Below are 15,984 nucleotides of genomic sequence, written 5' to 3' on the forward strand. Positions count from 1 at the left end.
GCAAAGCATAATACTAATACATACATACATACATACATACATACATACATACATGTATGTATATATGTAGGATTATTTTTAAAATAAACATACTGTAGGCTGAAACTGGAAGCAAATGTGATAAATGTCCAGTATCCAACCACAATGTTTAATGGTTTGTATTGAAAAGGAAATAGCTGAATTGCCCCTTTCTTGTTGTAGTTGCATCTTCATAAATTAAAATATACATTAGATAGATAGATAGATAGATAGATAGATAGATAGATAGATAGATAGGTAGGTAGGTAGGTAGGTAGGTAGGCAGGCAGGCAGGCAGGCAGGCAGGCAGGCAGGCAGGCAGGCAGGCAGGCAGGCAGGCAGATAGGTATAGATAGATAAATAGATACAGATAGATATAGATAGATATATAGATATAGATATTTAGATGTGATTTCTTATAAGGGGAGAATTGGTCTCTTTTTCACTTTACATGGAAAGTAAAGTAAAATATAACCATACAAAATACACCTAGGTATCCTATTTTTTAAAAAAATTCAGTAGAGGAAGCATCCTGTCTATGGTTTGACTGCAATATCCAGAGCATGACAATAAATTGATGATGTACATACACAACTCCATCTTGAAATCCGTGAAAAGGATGTTGACTGAAATCAATGGGATTTGAAAATGTAAAGAATGCAGAAATAATGCCAGCAATATTAATGTCCCCAAGCTGATGATAAGTGTGCCGAATAGGAAGAGGTTCATCAAAGTCACAGTGAGGACTAGGAACCTTGCACACCACTTCAGACAATACTATTAATAGTATGAATGCTAAGATCTTCCATGAGTGTCTTCTTTCTGTGTACAAAGGCATCTGTCTGCCACAAGATCTTTGAAGTAGATCAGACTGACTTCTCTCCTTTAGATGATTTTCAGTCAAAACTAGAGAGCGGAACATACTATCAAATCCACAGAGTTTTAGGGCTTCCAGCTCGGGGTTGGAATTGGGACAATAAATATCATCCTTCAAAATCAGTTCCTCCTTTTTCCAGAGTCCCAAAGGATTTGCAAGAGACAAACTGGTTAATTCCATGATGATAGTGAGACAGTCACATATGTGAACATTTTCAAAACATGCAGAGCCTCTAGAGGAGGAAACCATGAGCCACAAGACAAAAATAAAATCATTAAAAACTTGCAGCAAAGTATAGGCATTGATATTTCTTTTCCTGTTCTGTTCTGTTCTCCCATTTACACTACACTAAACTACCTTGTTTTCCCCAAAATAAGACAACCCCTGATAATAAGCCCAATTGGGCTTTTGAGCACATGGCAATAAGGCCAAGCACTTATTTTAGGGTTCAAAAAAATATAATACAGGGTCTTATTTTCGGGGAAACATAGTATTCTACTCTCCATTCTCTACTCTCCATTACAGTCCATTCCATTTCAATTACAGGTAGTCCTCAAGATACAACTATAATGGAGCTTGTCTATTATGGTCATGGCAGTTATTAGGTGAAAATGTCACCTAACACCCTCCCCCATCTCTGCTCACTCCCAACATACATAAAATGAATGTGTGGGTCATTAAGTGGAGTGTAGGTTGCCTCCTGGATGGTGGAGGCTGTTGGAAGCTAGTACAGGTTTAAGCCCACATGCCCTGGCTTTCCCAACCCTGAGAGAACCCTTTTCCCACTCTCATTAGATTCTCTGAGGCCTTAGGCCTAATTATAAATTAGGTCTGTATTATAAATTTGCTCTCCCAATTATAAATTGGTCTGTTTTAATGTGTTATATTGTATTTGATTGAATGAGAGAAAACCTAGAGTTTCTAGGTTTGTAGTCATTTAATCAAATACCATATAAAACATTAAATACAGACAATTTATAATTCAGTTAAAATTCTATTAACCAAAATGAAGTGGGCAATGGGAGTAGGTGAATTCTCTCTAATCAATTAATCACTTTGAAGATGTCACTTCCTTCACTGGAACCCCAGACCAGCTGAAAGAGCCAAGTGTTCAATCTTTCAAAAGGCCAGAAGAGTGGGTGTGAATTTCACCTTTGTGGGTATGATGTTCTATAGGGCAAGTGACATGGCAGAAAGTGGTCTTTTCCTGGATCCTGCCAGCCAGAATTCCTTCAACAACAGCATCCACATCTCTTCTGCTGGCACGGTTGCGGTGGCATAACTCCATAGGGTTGAGACAGTTCCTCAGATAACCTGGTTCCAAATTCTTTGCAACTTCCAGCTAGTGTTCTTCAAGAGATCGCATCAGCTGGTACTTAGAATCACAATATGGTTCTCAATCAAGAATTGCAAAACTCTATGTACTCAGACTTATGACAATGGAACCTACTGTTCTACACAGTTATCATACTCAATTGAATTTCCTAGAGGGAGACCATCATGTAATTGGATACTAACATGTGTTGGACTTATGATGGAATTTATTTGGATTTACTAGAATTATTTTTGTACCAGATATTTTTTTTGTCTTTGCTACTGAGGAGAAGACATATGGCCCAATAAAAGATCTTTTGATTTTACACCATGTTTCGTAGGTGATCACTAAATATGAGCAGTGAAATCCAGCCGGATCTATCAGGCTCGCATGATCCGGTAGGGCTGGCGGCAGAAGGCTATGCCCACCTGCCTGGATGTCATGTTGTCCCATTTATGACCCTCTGTGCATGCGCAGAAGAAGTGCGCGCACTCACATTTGTGATCTGGTAGTGAAATTAAGTGCATTTTACCCCTGCTACACATGATCTGCAACAGAGAATTCCCACTGTCCAATTGCTACAGAATCAATTCATAGGCCTTCCCTATTTAAATGAAAGTCTCATTTGTATTTAATCCCCACTTCTTTTTACATATTCTAGTGTGCATATATTGAGGGGGCATGATGGCTTAACAGTTAAAGGAACTGCAAAATGGGGTGACCTCTGGTTCTTGTCCCAGCTCCTGTTCACCCAGCAGTTCAAAGGTATGCAAATGCAAATTAATAATAGGTACCATATTGGTGGGAAGGTTATAGCATTTTGTACGCCTTCGGCATATAGCCATGCTGGTCACATGACCATGGAAAATGTCTTTGGACAATGCTGGCTCCCTCAGCCAAGAAACATAGAGGAACACAACTGGATAGGGAAACCTTTACCTTTAGCATGCAAAGGAATTAAGATGACTAGTAAAAACAAACTTAACATTCACATTTAATCTATATATTTAGTCAGAGATGTCTATCACATACTGAAATATTTCAATAAATAAATTTGTACTATTATTTATTTGGTTTATGGTCCCCATTTTTAATTGTCTTTCAGAAGGAAAAAAAGTTATGACCTACCCAAATCTCCAGGGAAGATAGGAATTGCAACATAGGAGGCCAATCTAACTACAGATTGTTTTCTGGCTTAAATATGCAAGTGGGGAAGATCCGCAATATGGAGAAATAAAGAATATCATTATTAAAACTTTCTTTTCATGAGCTGATGTTTATTGTTCAGTTCAGGTCTCATCACAATGATAAAACACTTGGGGAAAAAGATGCACACCAATAAGCCAGCACTGGAGGAGATCATGGAGAAGATCTCCACTGCCAGCATATATTTTCCCCTTGTGCTTAGATACGTTGGAATAAAACACAGCCAAACACTGCAGAAGACCAACATGCTGAAGGTGATGAATTTGGCTTCATTGAAGCTGTCAGGTAACTTCCTAGCTAGAAAAGCAGCAGAGAAGCTAACCAGAGCAAGAAAACCCATAAAGCCCAAAACACAGTAGAACATGGCCGAGTCTTCTTTGCACTCCATGATGACTTCTTCAGAAATTGACTGTGTATCAAAATCTGGATATGGTGGGGACATTATTAGCCATGCAGCACAAAAAGATATTTGAACAAGGGAGCAGGATAGAAGAATGAAACTGATCATTCTGCCCCCGACCCATTTCCTCAATTTGGAACTAGGTTTGGTGGCCATGAATGCTAGAACCACAACAAAAGTTTTGGCCAGGACACAAGAAACTGACACAGAAAAGATCAGCCCAAAAGCTGGTTGTCGAAGGACACATACAATCGTATTGGGCCTCCCAACAAATAGAAACACACAAAGGAAAGAGAAGAGGAGGAAAACTAAGAGAGTGTAGGTGAGATTCCGGTTGTTGGCTTTAACGATAGCAGTGTCTTTATGTTTCATGATGGTTATTATTGCCAAAATTGTCAACAAAGAAAAGCAGAGAGAAAGAATAGTCAGACTGATCCCTAAGGGTTCTTCATAGGACAAAAAAGTGATCCGCTTTGGAATGCACATATTTTTGTCAGGATTTGGATATTGATCTTCGGGACATGGAGAGCAGTCATCCTTGTCTGAAAAAGAACAGAGTGGAATTGATATCAATGATTAAAGACAGTGTTGTACCTTCATGGCTTAGTCCCATTAAATTTGGAAATTTCCTACCCTTCTCCTTTGATATTTTTCCCTCTGGACACAGGTGGCAATCATAGCAGCAAAATGACTCTCCTTCTTTTTTGGCCTTGCTGTATCCTGTCTCACAAGGATCATTACATAAAGATAGAGGTAATGTCTGTCAATGAATGAAGAAGAATATTTTAAGATACAGAGGGGAAAGGAAGTGCTTGGAGAAATACTGTTACTGTGGAATCAACAGAATAAATATGGATTAATAAGCAGAATGTGATGATATCATTTTAAGATGGAATTGGTCTGAAATAATAATTCATTAAATATATCCCGACTGATGAAATCTAATACACTAGTTTCAGCTTTTACTTCAAAACATGAAAAATGTTGTCCATAATTAAAAGAGGGCCAATGTAAAGATTCTATACCAACTACAGATAATTTGTTCCTAAGTACATTTGTACTTAACCTATTCAGACATGATGCTCTGGGGCTATCATCATTTTGACAGGGATTCAGTCTGAAATAATAATTCATTAAATATCTATCTTTATTGACATCTATGACTTTTCATGACTATCATCCTCACTCTCCAAAGACAATTTCTGGTTAGTTAAAGATGGTTCTGGATTTGAAGTCAACAGAAATGTAGTACACTAGACTTGAGCTCTTGCTTTTAAAACCAAGGTCCATAATTAACAGGGCCAAAATAAAGGGTACAGTGTTTTATACCAACTATTAGAAAAGTAAACATTCTTACAGATAATGTTTTCTTTCTTCAGGACATTTCTACTTAGTACAAACTTTATTCACAGATGATGCTCTGAGACAACCATTAATAATCATATTTTTATAGTATATAAATGAAGACAGACAAATCTAGATTCACACGACTCACCTGGTTAAAGCCTACTGGCCACGTGATGGAATCTACAGAAATATTGAAGAACTTGTCTGCTGGAGCTGTGGGATCTACCATTCCAACTTTGACCCTAAGAAAAGACTGATTTGGGAATGTGATCCAGTTGATAATATCAAATCCACCAATGAATTCTCCGTTTTTATCAAAGGAGATCATTTCACCAACACTGTTGTTGAATCTGACACTTCTCAGAAAAGAATGAACCTGAAATACAGCAACACAGAGAAAGGGACAAAGAGAGAACAGGATAAAGGGAGGGAAAAATAATTCATATGTTCAAAATATATATATGGATGCCTCTTTAAAGAAAGAAAATATAAATATAAACAACTTTGAGTAGAGGTAAAATATCCGATTACTGAAATAAAATTAACATAGAATTGTAATATAAAAAGGCAAAAAAAATTACACTTTGTAGTTTAATTGTGAAAGCTTCTTAAATTAGATTACTTCTGATAAATATATACCCTGTTTTCCCCAAAATAAGACATCCCCTGATAATAAACCCAATCAGGCTTTTGAGCACATGGCAATAAGGCCAAGCACTTATTTCAGGGTTCAAAAAAATATAAGACAGGATCTTACGTTCGGGAAAACATGGTAATAAGTACAAGGATGCATAAGGCTACAAAAGTTTAATACTATTCTTATTTCTAAAGAGCCTTATATTTGCTCAAGCCATGCTAAAGTTTGATTTGAATTATTGCAGACTAGAACCAAGATATCAATAACAATAGCACTTAGACTTATATACCACTTTACAGTGCTTTACAGCCCTCTCTAAGCAGCTTACACAGTCAGCATATTGCCCCCAACAATCTGGGTCCTCATTTTACCTCGGAAGGATAGAATACTGAATCAACCTAGGTATCAATTCGCAAAGCATCAGAACCCTGACACTAGGTCAGGATTGAACTCCTGCCAGTGGGCAGAGTCAGCCTGCAATACTGCATTCTAACCATTGTGCAACCATGATAAATAATAAGATAAAAGAAAATGTAACTGAAAGTAACTTAAAAGGTATATGTGTATGTATGTATACATACCACACATACACATAGTAAGACATACTTTTTCAGTGTTATTTTTATCTTGTTCTTGTCTTACATTTTTAAATATGTAATCTTATTTTGAAAATTGAGAGAAAAATGGTCATCAGACATATCGAGTTGACCTGTTGACCTAGATGGGCTCAGGAGCATTTCATTTAGAGGAGTCATATGCATTCAATCATGGCTCCCACAAGAACTGAAGCTACAATGTCTGATAGCCCAATGCCTGACCCACTAACAAGAGACTAAGGAAATCAACCTCCCTCCATCTCTAGAGCTAATAGGAATGGTCTTGAAGGACAGGATGGAGAGCCACTATCAAGGCAACAGTCAAATAAGATCTGGAGCCTGGACCAACAAATATAACTAGAGAAAACATTTCAGTCACACTCACATCAAACAAAGAGAATATGAAGGAGGGCTAAGGACACTTAGACTTGTAGGATTCTGTTACTATAGTTCATAAAATTAGCCCTGACCTAAATGGTATTGGTTTCTCAGTCAACATTTGTGGGTCTCTGTAAATAAGGCAGCAGAGCAACACATAAATACAAGTGATGCTTGTGTAATGACAGCTTGTTCAACACCATTTAAAATTGCAATGATGCAGAATGAATGGCACATATGACTTCCTTGTGGTCATATGATCACAATCCTGGATATTGGCAACTGGTCCTGATTGGTGTCTGTTGCTACCTCTTAGATTTACATGGTTGTGATTTGCAACCTTTCTTGTTGGCTTTCCACAAGCAAAGTTAATGGGGAAGCTAGAAGGAATTTGAAAGTTGTGATCATATGAGGTCCTTATTTAAAATCCTGCACAGTCCTCACTTAACAATGGTAACTGGAGTCTTTGCCAACTACTATTGTTAAGCCACATGGTCAAGAAACATCACACTTATATCTGCATCATTTGACAATGGAAATTCAGACCTCAATTACAATTGTTAAGTAAGGACTACCTATAAAATGTACAGTATAATGGAAGACAGACAAATTTTTAGAAAGTAAAATCAATCTAAATTAATTTAGACAATAATTTTATAAAAAAAAATTGTACTTACAATTTAAATATATATATATATATATATCCCTGTTTGCAATCTTTTTTTGTGTTGGAAGCACCAAGGAGCTTCCTAGTTGAAAGGATTAGCCAATGACATCACTGTTGCCTAAGTGATGCCTGGATGAAGGCTCCTTTCATGACCCTATTAACATGCCCACCAAAGTGGTACCTATCTATCTACTTGTAATTCCATGCATTCAAACTGCTAGGTCAGCAGGAGCTGGAACAATTGATGGGATCTCACCCTACCATGCATGAGTACTCGTGTCCCCTCATGAGCCATCACACTGCTATACACCCCTGTTAAGATGCCAGGTTCTAAACATATATATAAAAAATCAGACTAAGATAAACCACTTCTGAATTTTTTCCACCTTTCATATAATATATAAACTGTACAATTTAGTTTATTTTTTTTTACTTGAACTGAAACTGAAATCTTTTTGGGAGGAGAAATAAAAAGAATCACGTATAACAATGTACAAATGTGCACACTGTTAAACTAATATTTTGTTGAAGCACCTTTTGATTTTATGGCAGGATTCAGTTTTTGGCGGTAGGAACCTATCAGCATGGCACATCTTATCTTGGCAATTTATGTCCACTCTTCCTTGCCAAAGCAGTCCAAATATTTCATATGGCAAAGGCATCATATTGAAAGAACATCTCCAGGGCATTGCCCTCTTCAGGTCAGTCCACAGATTTTTAATTTGATTCTGATCTAGACTCTATCTTGGTCATTTCAAAACGTTCTTCTTCTTCTGGTGAATCTATTCTTTTGCTGATTTGGAGGTATGCCTTGGGGCATAGTATATATTGAAAGGTGAAAACCCTATTCATCTTCAGCATTTTAGCAGAAGTCTGAAGTATTTGTGCCAAAATTGACTGATATTTGGAACTGTTCATAATTCTCTCCACCTCACTTATAAAACACAATCAGTACTTGCCAGAAATTCCTGCAGCTCCTATAATGTTTTGTAAGCCTCTTCGCAGACTCTTAGACCAGTTTTCTTCTGTTTTTTTCATTAATTTTGGAGGGACATCTAATTCTTGGTAATGGCACTTTTATGCCATATTTTCTCCACCTGTTGAAGACTGCCTTCACTGTGTTCTACGATACATCCAATACGTTAGAAATTATTTTGTACCCTTCTTCTGACTGATACCTTCCTACAATGAGATCTCTTTGATGTTTTTTATGCTCTTTGCAGATCATAGCTTTTCCTGTAAGAGGCAACTGAGTACGTGTCAGAAAAATCCTACTAGAACAGCTGGACTTTATACAAGCTAGATTAGAGACATTTGAATTGATGCAGGTACTACTAGGACTACTAGTTTCCATCCGTTTGAATGTGATTGGTTAATTTGAACACAGCCATAACCCCATTTACAGTAAGTTGTGCACACTTATTAAACCAATTTATAGTATATGTTTATTGTATATGTTTACTGTTATTTTTCATCGTTAAAGATTTCAGTTATTTTTTCAATTCAATTGTACTGCTTTCAGACTTAATGTCAATATCCCTAGAGAATATTGTTTGCTAGAGTTTACTGACAGATGTTGCAGCTACAGATATGGTGGTTTCTGCATTCTAATTACAGACTTACCTCCCACCACACTTGACTGTGAAACTGTTTCCTTCCTTCTTTCTTTATTGTTTTTCCCCTGGATTTGGATAAATACAAAGATTGCAAAGCATGTGCCACAACATGGACTGCATTGTAAATATTGTAACTCTGTCCACTCATGTGTGTTTCAAACACAGAGGTGGGAAGGGTCTCAAGCCTCTCCTGTCCAGTACATTTCTTCTCAAATTCCTCCATGTTTGAGTTTGCAAAGAAACAATCAAATGCCTGTTCCCAAAAATCTTTCCGAAAATGATCATGTTGGTTGTTGTTTGGACTTAAGTTCTGAAGAAATTCCTGGAATTCTGGTACTTTCTTTGTGTGAACTGCAAAGGATAAAGCACCATGTAGGAAATTGATATTGCATGATTTATGAACAGACATTGAAGTGTAATCTGTCTGAGCAGTTATAAGCCAAATCTTATTCTTCCTTGGTATAACCTCCACTTCTGAAAACTGGAGGAAAGTTCTGAGAACTGATAAGGACTGAATTTCACCATATAAGATTATCACATTGGCTGTGCTGTTCATGAGAACATGGTATATATGTAATCCTTCCTCCATAGTATCAGTAAAGTCACTGTAAAAAGCTACATTTGGTAACTCTACTATGAATTCAACACAGATGCCATTCTCAGAAAATGTGGGAATCATCTCCTGGACAAATTTCTCTCCTTTCTCATCTTTTACAACAAGAATTCCAATCCAGATCCATCTAAAACACAGCAGTAGCTGCAAGAGGCCCTTGCGTTGGTGGGATTCATCTGGAAACATTTGTTGGAAGAAAATTGATTGAGTCTCTTTATCCATGACTGGAGTAGAGCCATAGGTCAACTATAGAAAGATAAACATATGCAATTCCAAAGGTCTATGTGAGCCTCTGAAAATGTTAATATTCATTTCAATCTTTGACTTCAGTTTATATAGTGAAATACTAGTTATGTTTATTCTGAAATATCAACCAAGATGCCACTCCTAAGGTATCAGTAAATAGTCTCATTGTGAATATTTCAGATTTGAACCTTAGTTCAATGTCTAGAATTGAAGAACAATTTGCTATGCCAAAAATTCCCACCGTCTCTTCAAAGTTACAATTATTCATATTGCTGTGGTGATCCTACCAAGCAAAAAAAATAACTGGGAATCTGAAATTTCTCTCCTTTCTATAAACAAAAGCATACAGATGTCTGGGGAGGTAAGGAAGAATGATAATGTATGTCTTCAGTACATCTTACCTGAGGAACTTTGTAGATGCACAATACAGTTGCCATGTGAAGAGCGATGTCAGGTGTACCAATGACTGCAGCCAAACTTTTTGGGGCCCCACACTTGTAGTTAGGGATGAATTTTCCCTGAGCGAAAGGCAGCAACATTGAGGCAAAGTAAGTCCAGCCTGGACTAAAATGGCTGTTAAAAATGTGGAAGCCCAGTGTGACATTGGGTAGAATCTGGGGATTTTCATTGATTTGTTTTACGGTAAACACTAAGGCCAGGATATGCTGGTAATTCTGAAAAAATATTCTGTAAAACCAAAAGAATCAAAATGAAATATGCAGAAAAAGTTGTTTGCTTCTTATTATGACACTTGTAATCTTTCAGTGCAACACATTTTATGGAATTTGTTTCAGTACAGTATTATTATTATTCATTTAAGATCCTGGAAAATGCAAAGCAAAATACTAGCACATATATATCCACCCAGGAACTGGAGTTATTTTTAATACAAAACAAATACTGGCTTAAAATTGGAAGCGTTATTTCTTAATGTATGGGAAAGTCCCTATATCCAAGCTCTATTTTTAAATATGGGTGAAATTGCTAAATTTATGTACCAAAAAATCAAATGAGAAGATTTATGATAGAAAATATGTGTCCTGCCCCTTCCCCCCAAAAAATCATAGTGGTAGTTATATCGGACCATGGTGGCACAGTGATTGGAAGGCAGTTTTGTAGGCTAACTCTGCGCACTGTCAGGAGTTTGATTCTGACCAGCACAAGGTTGATTCATTCTTCCGTCCTTCCACCGTCAATTAAATGAGGACCTAAATTGATTTGGAAAATATGCTGATGTTGTAAACTGCTCAGAGAGTGCTGTAAATAAATCTAAGTGCTATTACTATTACTGGCTTCATAAATTAAATCCCTCTATATTTATATGCTCTCTATATAGATGGTTCTTTTTATATAAATGTAGATTTGAATCTTTTTCAACTTACATGGAAACTAAAGTAAAATATAACTTCATAAATCTAGCATTTTGTTTAAGATGCTTCTTTTTGATTTTTGTCATTAAAGGAAAAAACTTGAAGCATCATGTGATTTAACAGCAATGTCCAGAACTTGACATTGAAATGATGTTGTACGTACATAAGTCCATCATGAAACCCCTGTGAAGGATGTTGACTGAAATCAATGGGTTTAGAAAATGTAAAGAATACAGAAATAATGCCAGCGATATTAATCTCTTCAAGCTGATGATGTGTGTGATGAATAGGAGGAAGCTCATCAAAATCACACTGAAGGCTAGGATCCTTGCACACTACTTGAGGCAGTACTATTAAGAATAACTGCACGAATGCTAACATCTTCCATGAATGTCTTCTTTTTGTGTACAAATGCCTCTGTCTGCAACAAGATCTTTGAAGTAGATCAGACTGACCTGTCTTCTTGAGATGTTTTTCAAAAAGAAATAGACAGTGTAACATGCTATCAAATCAACTCACAAAGGTTTGGGGCTTCCATCCATGGGATGGAATATCATGAGAACAATAAATAACATCCTTCAGGGTCAGCTCCTCCTTTTCCCATGGAGACCCATAGAATTTGGAAGAGACAAACAAGCTAAATCCATTACGATAGAGATACTGTCACCTATGTAAACATCTACAAAACATCTGAGGCCCTCTTGAGGCAAGAAGGAATGAGCCACAAGAAAAATATAATATCTTGAGATCTATAAACCAAAACAGAGATATAGTTATAGTTATGGCCATATGTATAGGCATTGATTGTAGCTACTGTAGATCTATTCTGTCCTGTCCTGTCCTGGTCCATTCTGGTCCACTCCAGTCCACTCAACTCTCGACTTCTCTTTTTTTGTTAAATTTATATTTACTGGGTAGTCCAGGTTGCCCTAATAAAAACACTTCTTGACTCCATTCCATTCTTCCACTACACTAAACCACACTACTCTCCATTCTCTACCTTCCATTGCATTCTGTTGCAATTATTTTCAGGTATTTCTCCAGAAATTGGGATGTGTATTGCAATACTTGATTGTCATGTGGTTGAATTCTACTATTGGCATATAATTTTATTTTATTTTTTTATTTATTTATAATTAAATTTATATACCACCTTACTCCCAAAGGACTCAGGGCGGTGAACAGCCAAAAAAGTAAAATATACATAATACAAACATTAAAAACCATTTAAAATACATTAAATACTTTAGCCAGATTTAAAACACCCCATTATAAAACCAATTTAAAAGCAATTCAAAAGGGAGGTTAGGCCAGACTAGCCTGCTGGAATAAGAATGTTTTGAGGGTGCGGTGGAAAGTGCGCAGATCTAGGATCCTCCGTATATCCAGGGGGAGCTCGTTCCAGATGGCGGGTGCCCCCACAGAGAACCCCCCCCCGGGGGCCACCAATTGATATTGTTTGACCAATGGCACTCTGAGAAGACCCTCTCTATGGGAGTGTACTGGTCGGTGAGAGGCTATTGGTGGCAGAAGGCGGTCTCGTAGGTACCCCAGTCCTAAGCCATGGAGCGCTCTAAAGGTAGTAACCAGAACCTTGAAGCGCACCCGGAAGACCACCGGGAGCCAGTGCAGCTTGCGCAGGAGGGGAGTCACATGGGAGCGCCACGTCGCTCCAGTAACCACCCACATGACCGCATTCTGGACCAGTTGGAGCCTCCGGGTGCTCCTCAATGGGAGTCCCATGTAGAGAGCATTACAATAGTTCAGGAGGGAAGTAACAAGGGCATGAGTGACCATGCGTAATGAGTCCCGATCCAGAAAGGGACGCAACTGGCGTATCAGGCGAACCTGATAAAAAGTCCTCCTGGCCACAGCCATCAAATGCTCTTCTAAAGACAGCCGTGAGTCCAGGAGGACACCCAAGTTGCGAGCCCTCTCCGTGGGGTCCAACGACTCGCCCCCAATAGTCAGTGATGGCACCAACTGACTATATCGGGACGTCGGAAACCACAGCCACTCAGTCTTGGATGGGTTGAGCCTGAGTCTGTTTCTCCCCATCCAGATCCGTACAGCCTCCAGGCACCGGGACATCACTTCAAGGGCATCATTGGGGTGATCCGGGGTGGAGATGTACAGCTGAGTGTCATCAGCGTACTGATGGTACTTCACCCCGAAACCATGGATGATCTCACCCAGCGGCTTCACATAAATGTTGAACAGAAGGGGCGAGAGGACCGACCCCTGTGGCACCCCACATACAAGGGACCTTGGGGTCAACTTCTGCCCCCCTGTCAACACAGACTGCGACCGGTCGGAGAGAAAGGAGGAGAACCACCGCAACACAGTGCCCCCCACCCCTAATTCTTCCAACTGGTGCAGCCTAATACCATGATCGATGGTATCAAAAGCTGCTGAGAAGTCTAATAGGACCAGGACAGAGAAGCAACCCCTGTCCCGAGCCCTCCAGAGATCATCGACCAATGTGACCAATGCTGTCTCCGTGCTGTACCCAGGCCTGAAGCCCGACTGGAACAGATCTAAATAAGCCAATTCATCCAGGTTCTGAGGAAGCTGTCGTGCTACCACACTCTCAACAACCTTCGCAACAAAGCGAACGTTGGAGACTGGACGATAATTAGCCAACACTGCCGGGTCCAGGGAAGGCTTCTTGAGGAGAGGCCTCACCACCACCTCCTTCAAGGAGGTGGGGAAGACACCCTCACTCAAGGAAGCATGAATAATCCCCTGGAGCCAGCCTCGCATAACCTCCCGGGAGGCCAGCACTAACTAGGAGGGACAGGGGTCCAATAAACATGTGGCTGCGCTCAGTCTACCCAGTATCCTGTCCACGTCTTCGGGAGTCACAGAATCAAACTCTTCTGAGGTAATATTCTCAAGACCTGCCTCCATCATCCCCCCTGAATCTACCCAGTCAGAGTCCAGGTGTTCCCGAATCTGAGCGATTTTGTCATACAGATACTGTAAAAAGTCCTCGGCTCTACCCTCCAAGGGGTCCTCCCGCGCTATCCAGTAGAATACTGATTTACAAAGATTGCATTGGGAAACAGTCAAATGACAGTGTGCTAAGCATACAGCAGAATGAAGATTGGTTTACTGGCTGCATAACAGAGGGGAAAAAAATCAACTTTGGTTCAAAACCATTAGTCAAGGGCTCAAACCATTAGTCTTATACAGGAAGTGCTCAACCTATGACTGCAATTGAGTGCAGACTCTTGGTCATAAGTCATGATGCTCATGGTAAAGGTCACTGGAGGTTTCCAGCAAAAATAACACCCCCTAAATGATGCTTGCATGACTGTAAGATGCTGCCAGCACCTAAAAAATGTGGGTCAATTGCTGAGCATTCAAAATGTGATCATGTGACTGTGGAATGGGTGAGTTGACCATCAGGAGTTAAGTAGCTCTGAAGATGTCTGTAATATCTTTGAACTGAAACTAAGGAACTGTAATTTGAGAACTAGTTGCAAGTGGCAGTGGTCAATGAAGGAAGTAGGTAGTTTTTGCCACAATCTTTCAATCCAGTACCCCTTTCAGATTTATGAAACTCTGAAAATCTTACTGATTTGATACATTTATAAAAAATAAAAAACTTGAAAAACAGGTTTACGAAAACAGCACAGAGAGCACTTACAGGAAGTTTAATCTACTTTGCAGAGAGTTGGTACATTTGGATGTCCGATGGAATTTGAATTTACTACAATTATTTTTGTCCCAGAGATTTCATTGGTCTTTGCTACTAAAGAGAAAACCTCATTGCCAGCTGGAAAATCCTTTAAATTTACCCCATGCTTTAACAGAATAACAAAACAATAGAGTTGTGGGGGGCACCTTCGGGGTTTTCTACCTATCAAAAAGGAAAGCCAATAGCATTCCTTCTTCAACCTCCTGCTGAAGAAGGAAACCCAATAGCATTTTGTAGGTGACCACTACACAGGATGTGCACCAATCCTTCTGTCCAATTGCTTCAGAAACAATCCATAGACCTTCTGTCAGGGTTCCAACGGATGCCCTAATTAAATCATGAGTCTCGAGCCAAGCTTCAAAAGAAATCCAGTTATTTATTAGGAGCTTCATGTCAGCACGTTCCCAAGTAAAGCCAGCTCTGACCCTATGTAATTTACGCTCCAATTATGACCCTGTTTCCTCCCTCCCCCCAGGGTGTGATATCAATCACATTCACCAATGGAGCAATTTTGCGGGTTGTAGAGGTCACTCCCCCTTGGCATCTTCAGGTAATCCTGGGTTACAGCCTTGGGAGAGATAAGTGTGGAATGTGCATCTGTCTTTGGCTGCTGTGCCATTTCGCAGGTTTCCCATCCCGCCTGGCCTATAGCAACATGAAAGCAGGCCAGTGATGATTTGCGAGTTGACACCTTCCCTATTTAAACAAAAGCCTTATTTGTATTTAATCCCATTTCTTTTTCTATATGAACATTCTTGTGTTCATATGAATTAAGCCACAGACAAATTTGTAATTCACGTTTAACCTATATATGTAGTCAGAGCTTACCATCACATACTGAATTTATTTCAATAAATCAATTTGTACTATTATTTATTTATTTATTTAAATATATGTATGTTAAGGTACCCATGTATAATTGACTTCAGAAGGAAAAACAGTTCTGCCCTATCCAAATATAAGGGACAGGGTAAATATTGCAACATAGCAAGTCA

General features: G+C 38.9%; 1 protein-coding gene across 1 annotated transcript; it reads right to left on the minus strand.

The window, feature by feature from the left end:
• Window positions 1-3,459: 3,459 nt before the first annotated feature.
• LOC139324552 (vomeronasal type-2 receptor 26-like) lies at window positions 3,460-15,608 on the minus strand. Its single transcript, XM_070954264.1, has 7 exons — window positions 15,488-15,608; window positions 11,450-11,636; window positions 10,318-10,603; window positions 9,065-9,916; window positions 5,312-5,539; window positions 4,450-4,576; window positions 3,460-4,358 (listed from the first exon to the last, which is right to left on the minus strand). The coding sequence occupies exons 1-7, from the start codon at window positions 15,606-15,608 to the stop codon at window positions 3,460-3,462; spliced, it is 2,700 nt and encodes an 899-aa protein (XP_070810365.1).
• Between the last annotated feature and the right edge of the window lie 376 nt (window positions 15,609-15,984).

The sequence above is a fragment of the Pituophis catenifer genome, unplaced genomic scaffold, assembly GCF_029215685.1.
Source record: "Pituophis catenifer annectens isolate HBS135680 unplaced genomic scaffold, rPitCat1.0.hap2 SCAF_15, whole genome shotgun sequence".
Taxonomy (NCBI): Eukaryota; Metazoa; Chordata; class Lepidosauria; order Squamata; family Colubridae; genus Pituophis; species Pituophis catenifer.